The following is a 13808-nucleotide window of genomic DNA, read 5'->3' on the forward strand; positions in this document are numbered from 1 at the left end:
CAGACTTTTGGGGCAAGTGCTGTTAGCAAGCACCTATGAAAGGGGATGGGTGGCCAGCACCACACCCAGCTGCCTTTGTCTCCCCGAGTGGCATTGTTTACACACCACACCAGGTACTAATTCGACCTAGAGGAGGCCCAGGACCAGTTCAGATAATGATCACTAGTGTTGGCCATGAGCGGGAATCAAACTCTGGTCGCCAGGTTTGTAACACAGCATGCTAAACCTCTGCATTACCACTCGTCCATACACACTCACGTGATCACCTGCACACATTCATTCGCAACAACTGCAACAACCTCCATTGACCAGACTAGGTGCACTTTGAGGCCATGTGAAGTGTCAAAGGCTCGCTGCCAGGAGGTCACGGGGACAAGCAGAGGTCTTTGTTGGTTCATAGGCTGTAACCGATGGACGATACACCATGTGTCCTCCCTACTGCCGCTGAAGTAGCATCTTTCGCGAACCACCTCCACGGAGGCCGATCTTGACACTGCCCTCCACTCGGCTCTTCAAGTCCTCCGATACCACATCTGCCCATTTCGTCTCTAGCCTGCGCCACGCTTGTTTAACTCCCCCCCTCTTATCCAGTCCAATTGCACACTCGCCGATATACATACAAACTGTGCATACCCACCACATCTCACTCATCGATACATAGCCACCCTCTGCCCACTCTCCCACGTGCGTACTCACCATTCACCCACATACGGAAACTGGCCTGCATGCTCTCGCCCGTGTGTGCACTAACTCGAGTGTAAAAGTTTTAGGATAGTGTGCACGTGTGTAAGTGAATAATATTATTATTGTTATGATCAAGTTTATTTTTCTTTCTTTTATTTGGCAGGAAAAATCTTCAAAGCAGTCCCTCGGCTGATGAAAGAGGTGGGTAAACGTTTTAGACATTCACAGATTTGGTATTTTTCTCAACGGTCATCGAATTGGGTTCAATATGAGGGGTTGTCCGACTATTCTGAGAGTCACACACTAATAATTATTCACACCCTCTAGAATAAGAATATTTATTGACACTGGAGGAATCCGATGAGCTATAAAGTTCTCTTTCACAGATGTGTTGATTAAGATGGTGGGCGTTCAATGTGGAATGGACAGTAGTTAAACAAATAGCTTTTGTAGGTACTTACCTCGGCTGTGTCTCGGGCCTCTTTAATGCGACACTTTTGTAGTCAAGTGCATCATTACTGCACTTTAGTTATATCGCTCTCACATCACTCTTCAATCAATCAATATCAGCATGCTTTTCCGAACTGAATGGGGTCGTGGGGGCAGCGACTCCACCAAGGCCTTCCATCCCTGCCCTGTCCTCCGCCAGCGGCATCAACCGTGACTCCCGGATCTCCTGTCTCTCCTCAGCCAGGCGCACCGCCCCGGTCTTTCCAGCACGATCGCGGGCAGCCTCTGGGTTTTAGCCTGGAGGACGTCCTTGGAACGTCTCCCGTGGGAGTCTTTCTTTCGGCATCCTTAGCAGATGACCCATCCATCGTAGATGGCTTCAATCCACGCTCAATAGTGCCAACTGGACGTTGAGTCTCTGGCAGACAGCCGTGTTTCTCACCCGATCCCGGAGAGAAAGCCTTGCCACCCTGCGCATATACCCTATACATTGTATTTCAACATCAATGGAGTGATGTCACTAGTTTATGCAGACGGCCTGACGGATTGTCATTTTAAAGTATTTTTATCATTAACAACAGTTCCAACTTGTTTCTGATAGCCGAGGACACAATGCCAAAAGTGTATCTACAACTAAGAGACAGTATTGGGTTGTATCTGCTTTAAACAAGGAAGAAACACCATACAAATGCATCGATTCTGTCAAGCTTTCCAAAATGCTGTTGTTCTCTAAAGTATTTAATTAGTGGTAGTATTTTATCACCTGAGCCGGACGAGATTATGCTACATGGCGTGTGACGTTGCGAGATGATGTCATTCCTAATGACGTCATGGGGAAGCAAGAGCAAGACACGATATGGGCGTGTGACATCATCGCCTTGGCCGAAAAGGCGAATTCATTTATTGCTAAATTTTTATTGGCAAGGGCTGCACGGCACTTTTATTAATTTGGCCGGTTTTGCTATAGCGCGAGTCGCTAATAGCAACACAGCTTTATAATAAAATCACATTTACATTGGATCGTCTTTCCGAGAGTTTCAGTTTCATTTATTAGGTATAGCCCTGTGAGCCATGCGGCTCTTGACTCGGGTGCAACCGCAACAAACAAAAACATGAACAAGAAACATCTTAAAGTGGCTACACGCAACAGAATAATCCAGGACAAAACTGCAAAATCTTCCAGTTACCATGACCACCGTGTTTACAGACAGACAGACAGACTGACGGACAGACACAAACAAGTGCATACACATAAAAAAATTCTTAACCCTTTCATCGGCCTGGCTCGTTAACAAAAGCCTCTCTCCCCTGCCATCGCCGCGGCCGTGCCCTTGCAGAGAGGGCAGCACCTGGAGCCCTTCATCCAGTCTTTTGTGGTCTCCTGCGAAGCACCCAAGCCCAAGCCCGGCAAGAACGAGATCACCGTCCTCAGCCCGAGCCAGAAGTGCGATGCGAAGGTGTGACGCGCGCGTGCACCCCTCGGCGCTGATAGCCTGCAGGGTGGATCTGTGCTCGCGCCAAACACCAGGGAATATCGTCTCAAATGATGGAACGTCCTCGATTACTCTCCCACCCAATATAACAATTTAATGCTGTGCTGTCGATCCTTTATGATTAACATTTGACATGTGTGCTTGTCTGTTTATATATTTGCACAATAGTCACTCTAGCCGTTTGATGTTTCTTTAAATTAATTATACTGATCATTTTAAATATGTGACAGCCACCTTGTGCGAAGGGGTAATGCAGTATTTAACATTGATTTATGTACGTGCAATATTTTTAGTTAATTGTTTTCTCTTGATTTATAATGACTTTATTACTGCACTTTATCCTAGATGTTTTTCTCGTGTCAATTTGGTGCCACAAGTCACTCTTGCATATGAGACTATCCTGGTTTCTTGAATTTTTTATCTTGTCCACGATAATTGTATTGTATTTTTGACTGATTATGATTACGCAAATTTTTTTTTAGAGTTTAGTTCCTGACGAAATATATATGAAATAACACAGTAATGAAAGGTCCAAATAATAGCCATGACCTTACTCTCTTTGTGCTTTGCAAAACTTAATTAATGGCATGGTGGTGATATGACATTATTAGCATAGTTAATTTACTTCTTTAATTATCTATTGTGTAACTGACAGCATGTGCGTTATGAGGATTAGTTTAATTTGCTATTATTAGAAGGCTTATGGGAGGCCTGTGTTCAGTTTACTGCGGTTGAGGATCTTTTAAGTAATCTTCATTCCAAATGGGAGTTAAGGAAGGCACAACAACAACAACAGTATAACAACAATGGTAATGAAATAACAAAGTTGTGGTGAACTGTTCTTGCGATAATTGTCATATAGCAAAAACTTAATCGTACTTTTAGGTCAGGGGTCAGCAACCTGTGGCTCTTTTCGGGACTGCTTCGTGACATTATTCATTAAGGACCACCGACTCGCATTCACGTGCATTGTGTCTCTTGAAATATTGAGTTTTTTTTTACCGAATTCTAAAAGAAAATGTCTCTTCTTATTATTTTGGTTGCCGGACCTGTCTTAGGTGAAACATGATTTAGCAGTTACTCTAAGTGGCCCCAACCCGTGGCTCCCCACAGATCTTCAGCCCACTCTTCGGCGACAATGCCAGCCGCGTTGACGGCTGTGACAAGAAGAGGGGCCCCAACTTCTTCGTGGAGGAGAGGACTGTGAGCGGAATCTATGACTACCTCTTGTTCGTGGGTAAGTGGCTCTGTTCTTTGCGACATTTTCGGGTGCGATGTTCTGCATCCATTCGTCATCACCATTGTCATCGGTCTCGTGGCGAGTGCTGGTCCTGCAGTGGTTTGGCCGACGATCCCTCGAGCCTGGCGCAGAGGGGGATATTGCAATATGGGGGGGGTAACATTGTAAAAAAAAATGGCTTTTTAAAAGAATTAGAAAAATTATAAAAATGACCATAAAAGCGGCCACTTTTGTCCAAAATGTAATATGTACTCTCTTGGTGAATTGTGGGTTGTACATATTTTAAAAAAAATTGTGATTTACCATCCAAAAAAAACACATTTTGCTCCATTGCTCTATGGGTCTTCTTTGCCAATGTTTTTCATCAACATCTGTTTAAGCAGGCAAATGCTGGACCTGTTGACGCAATGAACTGGTTCAACTCTCATTCCATAGACCCTGAGTTGCTTTGCCGTTCAAGGCGGCTATGTCACTTCAGTATAAAAACAGGTGCACTTCATAATTTGTATTGTGGATGACAGGTAGTTGGTTAAGTTGTGAGTACCATCATCTCTTAAAACCCATTTGGACCAATGTGTGACTTGGCTAATTATCCTTCAACATATGGAGGTGCCTACATGACATGCTGCAGTTTCTGTTTGTGTGTGCGTTGTGCCTCCACTTTACACAGGGCGCCACTGTGGCGCAATGTTAACTCCCTCGCCTGGTATGCAGGAGGGTCGTGGGTTCGATCCCGACCCTGACACCTGCTGTTTATTTGGAGTTTGCATGTTCTCACCGTGGTCACGTTGATTTTTCTCCGGGTCCTCCGGTTTTTCTCTCCACATTAAGAATGAACATGTGGGACCTCCTTTGCCAGTACCAAAATATGAAAATAGGTTTTTCCCTTTTATCTCGTCTCAAACGTCCTCTGGTCTAACACCGTTTGAGACGAGGCTCAAAAGGAAAGCTGTCTCTGGTGTGGACCAATCAGTTTCAAATACAATGCATGTATTATCAGAGTATGTTTTTTGATCCCTTGTAAAAGGTTTCAGTTAGGTGTTTCAACAACTTAACACCAGTTTTGTTGCCAGATAAAAGGGGGAAAAACTATTCTCAATGAACATGTGTTTAGAGTATTTGGCTGCTATAAATTTCCACCTCATGAGCCACTTCATTGAGCTATCATTTGTGGCCAGGTCACTTATGAAAAAGAGCTATATAACTCAGTGTGCCTTACCTGGTAAAATAAAACATTTGTTAGGTGAATAAAATAGTGTATAGTTTAACACTGATGTTGATATCCTCATGCCACCTCTTGGCGCCATTCTGACCACAGGCCGAATAGTGTTCAAGATACCCGATTGGTTGCACCAGCTGCTGATGGGGGGGCGCATCCTGCTGAAGCACACGCTGGAGGCTTACTGCGACCACTACCTGGCCTACAAGATAGGCCAGCTGCTGCAGGAGCACCGGCTGGAGGAGCTCCTGCACCTGCTTAGAGGTGAGCACCATGTGTCGCCACCTCTGGCCTGGTCTTCCCATTTATGCTTTCACTCAACGCCATGTTAGTTTTCGTAATTGTCATTGTAAAAATTGTCGCCGTCATCATCATCCTCATCAAAATCATCACCAGCATCGTCTGAATAGTTATTGTTGGTATCATTATTATCATCATCATCGCCAGCATTGTCTGAATAATCATTGTTGGCATCATCATCATAGTTCTCGTCGTCTTCTCCATCATTATTGTCCCCTTCACTGATCATTGTCATGATCGTTATCATTATTGTCATGACAATTATCAAAATCTTGGTGACCTCTATCATATTTTCCTTTATCATCATCATAGGTTCTCCCCTCTTTGAACATTCCTCATATACCAGGTCCACAACCCTCCGCATTCCACGACTTTATTCTATTGTAATCTCTGGGAACCCAGCACTGAGCTGCCAGCTCCAATTTCTCAATCAAGGTGCTCTTCAACCTCAGGCAAAGTCACCTCTCTAAGGCCTTGGCCTCGCATCTACCGAGGCTCTAGCAGTGCTGATTATTTTTTGTTCAACCCATGTGCACAATTTCCCTCGTGATAAACCTTCTGCGCATGAATGTTGAGTTTAGGATTTTAATTAATTTAACGGTGGTTTTTGTTTTTTTTCTTCTCATTGTGGCAGACGTCCTGTTCTTTGACAAAGACCCTTCCCGAACTCCCGAAGAGCAGCGTCTCCGAGCCCAGCAGACATTCCAGGGCATGATGTCCTACATTCCAGGTGACCTGCGACACCCGGCGCAGCAACTCATCATGATCTTTTACAGGAACAAAGCGACATCAACAAGTTAGGAAAAATAATACATCTGCGTGGATTGTGTAACGCAGTGGTTCTTAACCTGGGGTGCACGGGGCGTGCGAGATGCCCTTTCTAGAGGTGCGGGACATGCCAGATATTTCTAGAAGGTAAATCATCGAAACACAAATGAAGCACAAAGCTATGTATCTATTAACATAAATGTCTTTACGATTGAGAACCAAAGGGGTGCAAGGCTACAGTCAAGGTTAAGAACCACTGGTGTCACGCTTTTTCAGTGAATCACTCGGCAATACGGAAACTAATGGGTAGCTCTCGGGTTAACATCAGTTTGCGTGTGACTTTTTGCTCTATTTTGTCTCCAATATTTGGGCAACCCTTTGTTGAATTTGACAGCTTTTTAAAAAAGGTAAACCCCTACCTAATAACAACAAAGCGTTAAACTACAATGTGGTTCATATTGGATGAGTTTTACAACAATTACCGTGTCCCCTTTGTTCTAGACGTACGAACCTAGCTAATCCTTGAATACATATGTAGAGGTGTAGTGGGTGACATCACGCCACGCTCGCCCACGGAGAGAGTTGCGTCGCGGAACGTGACGTCAGGCGGGCCTTGAGGGATGGTGACGTCATGCCCCCAGGGGGGTATTTAAAGGGGGACCCGGAATGTAACCGGGGTTGGTCGGGGGTGTAGGAGTGGGAACTCGGGTAGGTGATCCTCACACGAGGCTATAGGGGAGGCTACTCCGCCCGACCGGCCGAGGTTGGGGGTAGTCCCAGCCCGGGGCAGGGTGGAGAGCCGGGTGAGCCGGGGGTAGGGATCCCAGTACCCTGTCCCCTGGGGAGTTGTAGGCTAGGGAGGTTTTGGTTCGGCAGAAGCCCTTAACAACCTGGCGTAAGCCCTTAATTAACGTGGCGTGAGCCCTTAATAAACGTGGCGTGAGCCCCTAACAGCAACCTGCCTCGGAGTCGTGAATTGCGCTACAACACTTCTAACCTTTCTTGGAAAGTATTGCAAACAAGTAGCTCTTGTTTGTTTGAAGCTTTGTAAATTAGGCAGAGTCGAGAGTGACTTCACGAAGGAGTGCTCGTACTGCAGTGGTGTTTTATAAGTTACAGTCGCACTGCAGCGACAACGCGAGTATCCTATGTCGCACTCCTGAAAGACACTTTTAAAGTCTTTTTTTATTAATTAAAGCCTTAAATTTCGTGTAGGGTACATTTTTTTCTTTTTTTTTACTTGGTATTTATCCGTTTTTAATTCGAATCTTCCTCAAATACATCACGGCACGTTCGTTTTAATGTTAGATCAACTCTTCATTGTTTCACTCGGATGTTTACTTTTCTCAAAATTTAGGTCTCACATTCTCCAACTTAACTGTGGAGCGCGTGTTTATTTTTTTAAATCTACACTCTGGGTGTTTTCACGTTTTTTATGCTCCGCTGTCTTTGGGCGCTTTAATATTCCTTCGCCCGCTCGATCAGCGGCGTGTTTTCATTTCTATCGAAGAGGATCCCTCGGTGCTTGAATAATTGTTTCGCATGCTGTGCTGTGTCTCTCATCGTTGAACGTTTTCATGTTTTGTGGCTGCTCTCTCGCTGGGATCTAATTTGTGTTTGACACGGCCCTTAGACATGCTGGTGAAGTGCATCGGAGAGGATGCCCGGTACGAGGGAATCAAGCTACTGTTTGATGGGCTGCAGCAGCCTCTGCTCAACAAGCAGGCAAGGCCCGTTTTATCACCACTGTCTTACTTTTATGGCCATCTTCACCAGGTCAACCTTGTAAAAGAGCCCATATAGGCTCAAGTTCTTACTTGGCGATATAAACTCTCCTGACTCTCTCTGAAGTGGTGGCTTGTGGCTCCAGTTTGAAGAAGCTTCAAAGCTAAGCTTCTTGGGTCTCGTGTGATGCACGCAAGTGGATTCATTCAAGTGACTGAAATACCTTGACACACGCTTCATGGCCACGTTCTCCATCAGACACGTGCATGCAGTCCCAAGCACCTTTTCATGGTTCCCAGGGTCATGGGTCTGAGGGAGAGTGAAACAGCTTGCGGGATTGCCCGCTGGTTTCGTGTGTTTGTGTGTTCATCAGTGGTTTCGACCGTGCGCTTGCATGTGCGTGCGTGCATGCGTGGAAAGCGGTGGTGCAGGCATTCTGCGCACGACACTATGACCTCACACCCCACCCTCTTCTGTGCTTTACCAGCCTTTATATCTGCTTGCTAACAGCATTTCCCAATATGGTTTGTAAAGCGAAACGGGGGATCGTTGTCTTATAGTAATAGGTTTTTACCCTTTCAACTGGTACAAAAACTGACACCTTTATACAAGGCATCATGTTTGCAATAACCACAACACAAGTAGTCAAAATGCAAACAAAAAGAAACAACTCTGATAATGATTGGTCCACACCAGAGACAGCTTTTCTTAGAGCCTAGTCTCACATGGTGTTGGACCAGATGACGCCAAAGGCGTGATCGTTGTCTTCTTTGTGTCCGCGTGTCTTTGCGCTGCTGTTGCTGCTGCTACTGTAGCTCACCTATCTGTTGCTGGACATCGTCGTGCTGGAACTCTTCCCAGAGATCGACCAGAAGCTGGTGAGTCCGTCTTTCCCTCCATCCAACTGACGTGTTTTATCACAACACTCATCCCTCGCGATATTCCGACAGGTCCGTTGCAGACGCAGTGCAGGATCACAGTAATCGGTCTCTTGACCGCTTTGCTCGATGCACTGGTGGTGTCTGACCGATGGATCTCCAAATATTTGCTGCCCCTGCCCCCCCCCCCCCCCAATTATATACAAATTTCAAAATCGGTAATCATGTAATGAGTCGAAGAAATTTCGATTTGGAACTTCTGCAGTGAGAAGTGCACCATCCTGTGTTTCGAGAATTGCCCCAGAAGTTGACATCAAATAACCACTTCTGAAGTCACTTCATAGAGCCTCTTTATTCACAATCGGGGTAAACCTTTATACGGCCTGCAAAGCATGTGTATCGTATGTCATTCAGATGCAAACAAAAGTTTTATTGTTGGAGCTGGAATAAGCTGCAATAAATAAAAAATGTTATTTTATTGTGATGGTTGTTTCACGTAATCATTGGTGACTGGACTCACTACACAAAGAAACCCTGTTTAATCACAGTTGCCTGCCCCGATTCAAACCCAGGCTTTCAGCTTCGCCTGCTCAGTGCTCTATCGTATTATTGTCCTCGTTGACCCACCCAACCATTGCTTCTTTTCACATTTTTTACTAAATAAATCCATCGAATTGCATGCAGTTATATTCTAGGTTCTTTCGGTTAAGTCATGTAGAAGGGAAATAACAAAAATATAACAATAAAATTATCTCGACGTTTCGATTGCAACACAAGCAATCATCATCAGGTGTGAAAACCACAACAAGAAAACCGCCACTTTTTTCACAAATTTTCTTGCTGTGGTTTTCACACTTGATGATGATTGCTTGTGTTGCAAACAAAACGTCGTGAGAATGATATTGTTTTATTTGTATTATTTCCCTTCTACGTGACTTTACCAAAAGAACCAAGAATATGAATCCCTGCAGTCACGAAAGCTTTGAATCAAAACTTAGCATGCCGTTAATTTACTTTGCCGCATGTCGTCTAGCAGCTGTGTTTAGGATAATACATGTTCCTTGCGAGTTGCCTGTGGTTATGCATTATATAAGAGGCCATAATACCCCCATGATATCATTAAACCATTTAGGCAATTATGGCCATTTGTGAAAAACTAACAAAAGCATTGTTGTGAAGGACCACTTGTGGTGAAGTGTTTATAATAAGTCGCGCAACTTTGAAATGTGTAATGCTGCCTTCATTTCGTGAATTTTCTTCTCATGTGATGTTTACGTCATTGTTTCTTTATTTTTACAGAAGTGACTCGCCGCCGCCGATGTCAATACCTGCCGTCCCGAGCACGAGTCCCACAGATTGATGCTGCCGCGGGTGTCGCATTTCAAAGCTGCGATGTCGGCCCCAATAAACGCCTGGCATCTGTGGGCTACCTCGTAAACACGGCTCATAGCATAGGCCCGCTCGAACACGGCAGAATTCCTTCCCGTGGAAAAGCATTTCATGGTGAAACATAATGCCCGCATTTTAATGGTTTGTTTGTTCCCGGCAATCGCAATGATGTGGCTACCATGAGCTGTCATTACTCCAGTCTGGGTTCACAGCCTCTTAAATTGCGTAGTTTTGGTGCGAGTGGCCATACATGCTTTTTAAACTATTAAACGAAATTTTTTTTTTACCAGGTAAGGCCCATTGAAAAACATAGCTCCTTTTCAGAAGCAACAACCTGGCCACAAATGATAGCTCAATGTAGCGGCTTATGTGGAAATTTATAGCAGCCAAATACTCTTAAACACATGTTTCTAAATGTAGAGGGAAAAACCAGATGACCTGGAGAATAATCCATGCGACCATGGAGAGAACATGCAGACTTCAAATATACAGGCATCAAGGGTCGGGATTGAACCCACAACCTCCTGTTGTACCAGGCGAGGTATTCAACATCTTAACCACGATGGCGCCCTTTCTATTAGATATATAAATAATTATTAGTCAATCAAGGTAGATGCTTACATTCCGAATACATGTCTCGAGTCGTGCATTTCATGGTCTAGTTTTTTTAACGATATATTTAAATTAAGTGAAAATATAATCTTTCGGCTAATGGAACGAATTAGACAACTTGATAAAGACAAGGTGGACAATACGAGATTGTACAGATAAGATTAAAAAAAAAAGTTCTTGAATCTAATCACAACCCCAAATTGTGATAATTCATTGAATGTTGGGTGGATTGTAATATGCCTAATAATGAGAGCTCTTCAGCACCATGGCACTGAAGTGGCTGATTAGCACGGTTGGCTACGTACGGTGTGAAAAAAGTTTCACATACACATGTACATACTACTTACATCCAGATGCTCTGATGTCAATGGTGAAGCAGCTCTGAAAACTAGTATGTCCGGAACATACATTTATCGCTTAAAAGCAACGAATTGTAATCAGTGGCGCAGCTATTGAGTATGCAGGCTGTGCAACTGCACTGGCACGCATAGAGTCAGAGGGGCATAGGCTTGCTGGACTCTGAAGAAGAGGGGAGGGGGATTTGACAGGGGTGGGTCCCCATTTCATTCCTTGCACCAGGGCCCAAGTCTAACCCATGCTACGCCACTGATAGTAAGTGTTCGGATAAGAATCGTCATTATTTATGTTTGCTGTGGATGTGCGAAGTAAAGCGTTGTTAGGAAGAGGAGTTGTAGTGCCTAAATTGCTTTATAAATATCGCTCAACATGGTTCACTGTGGTACAAGACCACCTCAAATGCTGGGCCCAATATGTGGTCTCAAGACTTGATAAAGTATTTAAAATAATTACTTCATTAATTGAATACAAGCAAATATCTTGAGCATTTTTCGTTTTGCATGACACTGAATGTTTTATTTTCCTGATATTGGAACACCGACAACTAGAAGCTTAATCTTGATTTGAAGCTTTCGTGACTGCAGGAATCCATACTCTTTGGTTCTTTCGGTAAAGTCACGAGATTGTTAATTACACTTGTGCAGTACGGAATTACAAGTTAACAGTTTGACTCCCTTTAATTCCTGATGACGGGTAAACTCTACTGTTTTGAAGTTCATTCTAGCAATACTACAGAACCATATTCAAGGTTTGGTAACCACAACCTAAACTGTGGTTTTATGGCACTTATATCAGTGGCTTATGAAGCAATGAATGAGATTCGGTGCAATTTAAATTCAAACACTTGACCACCGGGGCAAGTCTTTGCTGGAAAAAACTTACTTTGGATTGTTTCCTTGGTCATACCTGCCTATCCAACTCAGAGCACTCTTCTGCCTCTGAGTGCAGGCAAATGGATAACCACACTTGACCAATATACATACATATATAAGCTAATGTTCACCCAGTCCCACAGATATATGCTTAACTCCATTCTGTGTCTGCATACAAATTGAAATATTTTAAAGTCCATCGGCCTTCGTTGCTTTACAGACCAACTGTCGCACGGAAGGAACGGAGTTCTGCTTATATTTAATTTTACCCGCGATGATGGATAGCTAGGCAAAAAAGTTTATATATACTTTCCGTACAGTTCCCCTATATTCCAAAATATTGCACTTCTTCAATTGTAGGACATTGTACGTGCGTATGATCTGGCACAAGGCCCTCTTGCTACATGAGAGCATAATGGTTATTTTCCACAGCACTGTCAACAGTTGAAGAGTGTTGATTTTTTTGTCCGCACAGTCTACTGCCACCTTGGATTGGTTGAAGGACCTGAACATCCAACTGTGACATTCTGCTGACAGCCGCGTGCGGTCGACTGTGTATTACCCGAGCCACGTGTCAGTCGATAACAACGTAGTCCGCATGCGAATCGTAGAGGCAATATGTGCTGCCATTCTGGGGCTGTGACGATGGGTGCAAGACTGCATCGGTTTTCACCGTTGTGATGTGTAGGAGCGGGTACAAACCAAATACTCACATTGGAGAGCTAAACTTATCATTTGTATCCTGGCAATGTGAGGTTTGTCATTTGCGGATTTCAAAACGCACTTGTGTGCAAATAATGAACTGTCTTGCATGAATTACACATCGGCATGACAATGCCTTTGAATTGTAAAAATCCCTGGAAATTAACTGAGTTTGAGAGTTTACCAAACATTGTGAAAATAATTGCATTTTGTAAGCATTTCTTGACTTTTCATGTGGCGTGCACTTGCCTTATCTGTAGGCCTACACTTTACAATCTTTGGATGTACTTCAGTTGTGTAAGAATTGTATATTGGTAGCATAAATGTGATTTAAATATGACTTGTTCTGCTGTGTCTTGTTAATGTCACATGCACCCACGTGCTGCTTACATTCGCAAAGTTGTTACATTGTAAATGGGCCCTAATCAACGATTTTTTGGGTTTAGATCGCGTTATAAACCCAAAAATCGTTGATTATGAACAATATTGGTCGCGAAAGCCTACGTGTTAAACTAAATGGGCCCTGTTAACAGTACATACCAATAACTCCATAATTAATGTTTACGGTGTTTAAAGACCTCAACACCCATTGATTTTCTTTTGATTCACTGACTGCCGCTTCCACGTGGCATTTATTTATGTATCGCCCTTCAAATTTGATGTGAAGCTTTAGTGACTGCAGGAATTACTCTGGTTCTTTCGGTAAAGTCACGTAGAAAGAAAATCAATTTAATAGAATACGACGTTTAATTTGCAACACAAGAAATCGTCACCGTGTCTGTGTTTTGTCTCGCAAATTTAGTTCGACTTGACGATTGCTTGTGTTGCAATCGAAACGTCGTATTCTATTATTTAATTTATTTTCTTTCTACGCGACTTTACTGAAAGAACCAAAGAGTTATCGCCCTGTCTGAGTACCTAGTCGAAAGGCACTTTGCGAAAATAATTTACCATTACCGCAGTTGTAATACCGCCTAGCAGTGAACAAACATCACATTTAATTCTGCTATTTTTACTGCCGTATTAATGTATAGCTGTCAACCCGTACGGGTTACTCCGTATTCTTGTACAGGCAAATTTTAGTTTGCAGGTCCATACAGCCGTTTCAACACGGGCAAA

General features: G+C 43.6%; 1 protein-coding gene across 4 annotated transcripts in view; it reads left to right on the top strand.

Annotated features, from left to right (window-relative positions):
• Positions 1–13029, top strand: part of SNX14 (sorting nexin 14) — a 36380-nt gene extending 23351 nt beyond the window's left edge. For all 4 annotated transcript variants that reach the window (XM_078877300.1, XM_078877301.1, XM_078877302.1 and 1 more), the window contains 8 exons: positions 848–885; positions 2472–2591; positions 3741–3864; positions 5186–5350; positions 6021–6116; positions 7788–7879; positions 8695–8757; positions 10057–13029. In XM_078877300.1, the coding sequence (XP_078733426.1) occupies positions 848–885; positions 2472–2591; positions 3741–3864; positions 5186–5350; positions 6021–6116; positions 7788–7879; positions 8695–8757; positions 10057–10062 (704 nt within the window). In that variant the 3' untranslated portion in view covers positions 10063–13029. The remainder of the gene's footprint in view (positions 1–847; positions 886–2471; positions 2592–3740; positions 3865–5185; positions 5351–6020; positions 6117–7787; positions 7880–8694; positions 8758–10056) is intronic.
• The last annotated feature ends 779 nt before the right edge of the window (positions 13030–13808 follow it).

Source organism: Lampetra fluviatilis, chromosome 47 (assembly GCF_964198595.1).
Source record: "Lampetra fluviatilis chromosome 47, kcLamFluv1.1, whole genome shotgun sequence".
Lineage (NCBI taxonomy): Eukaryota > Metazoa > Chordata > Hyperoartia > Petromyzontiformes > Petromyzontidae > Lampetra > Lampetra fluviatilis.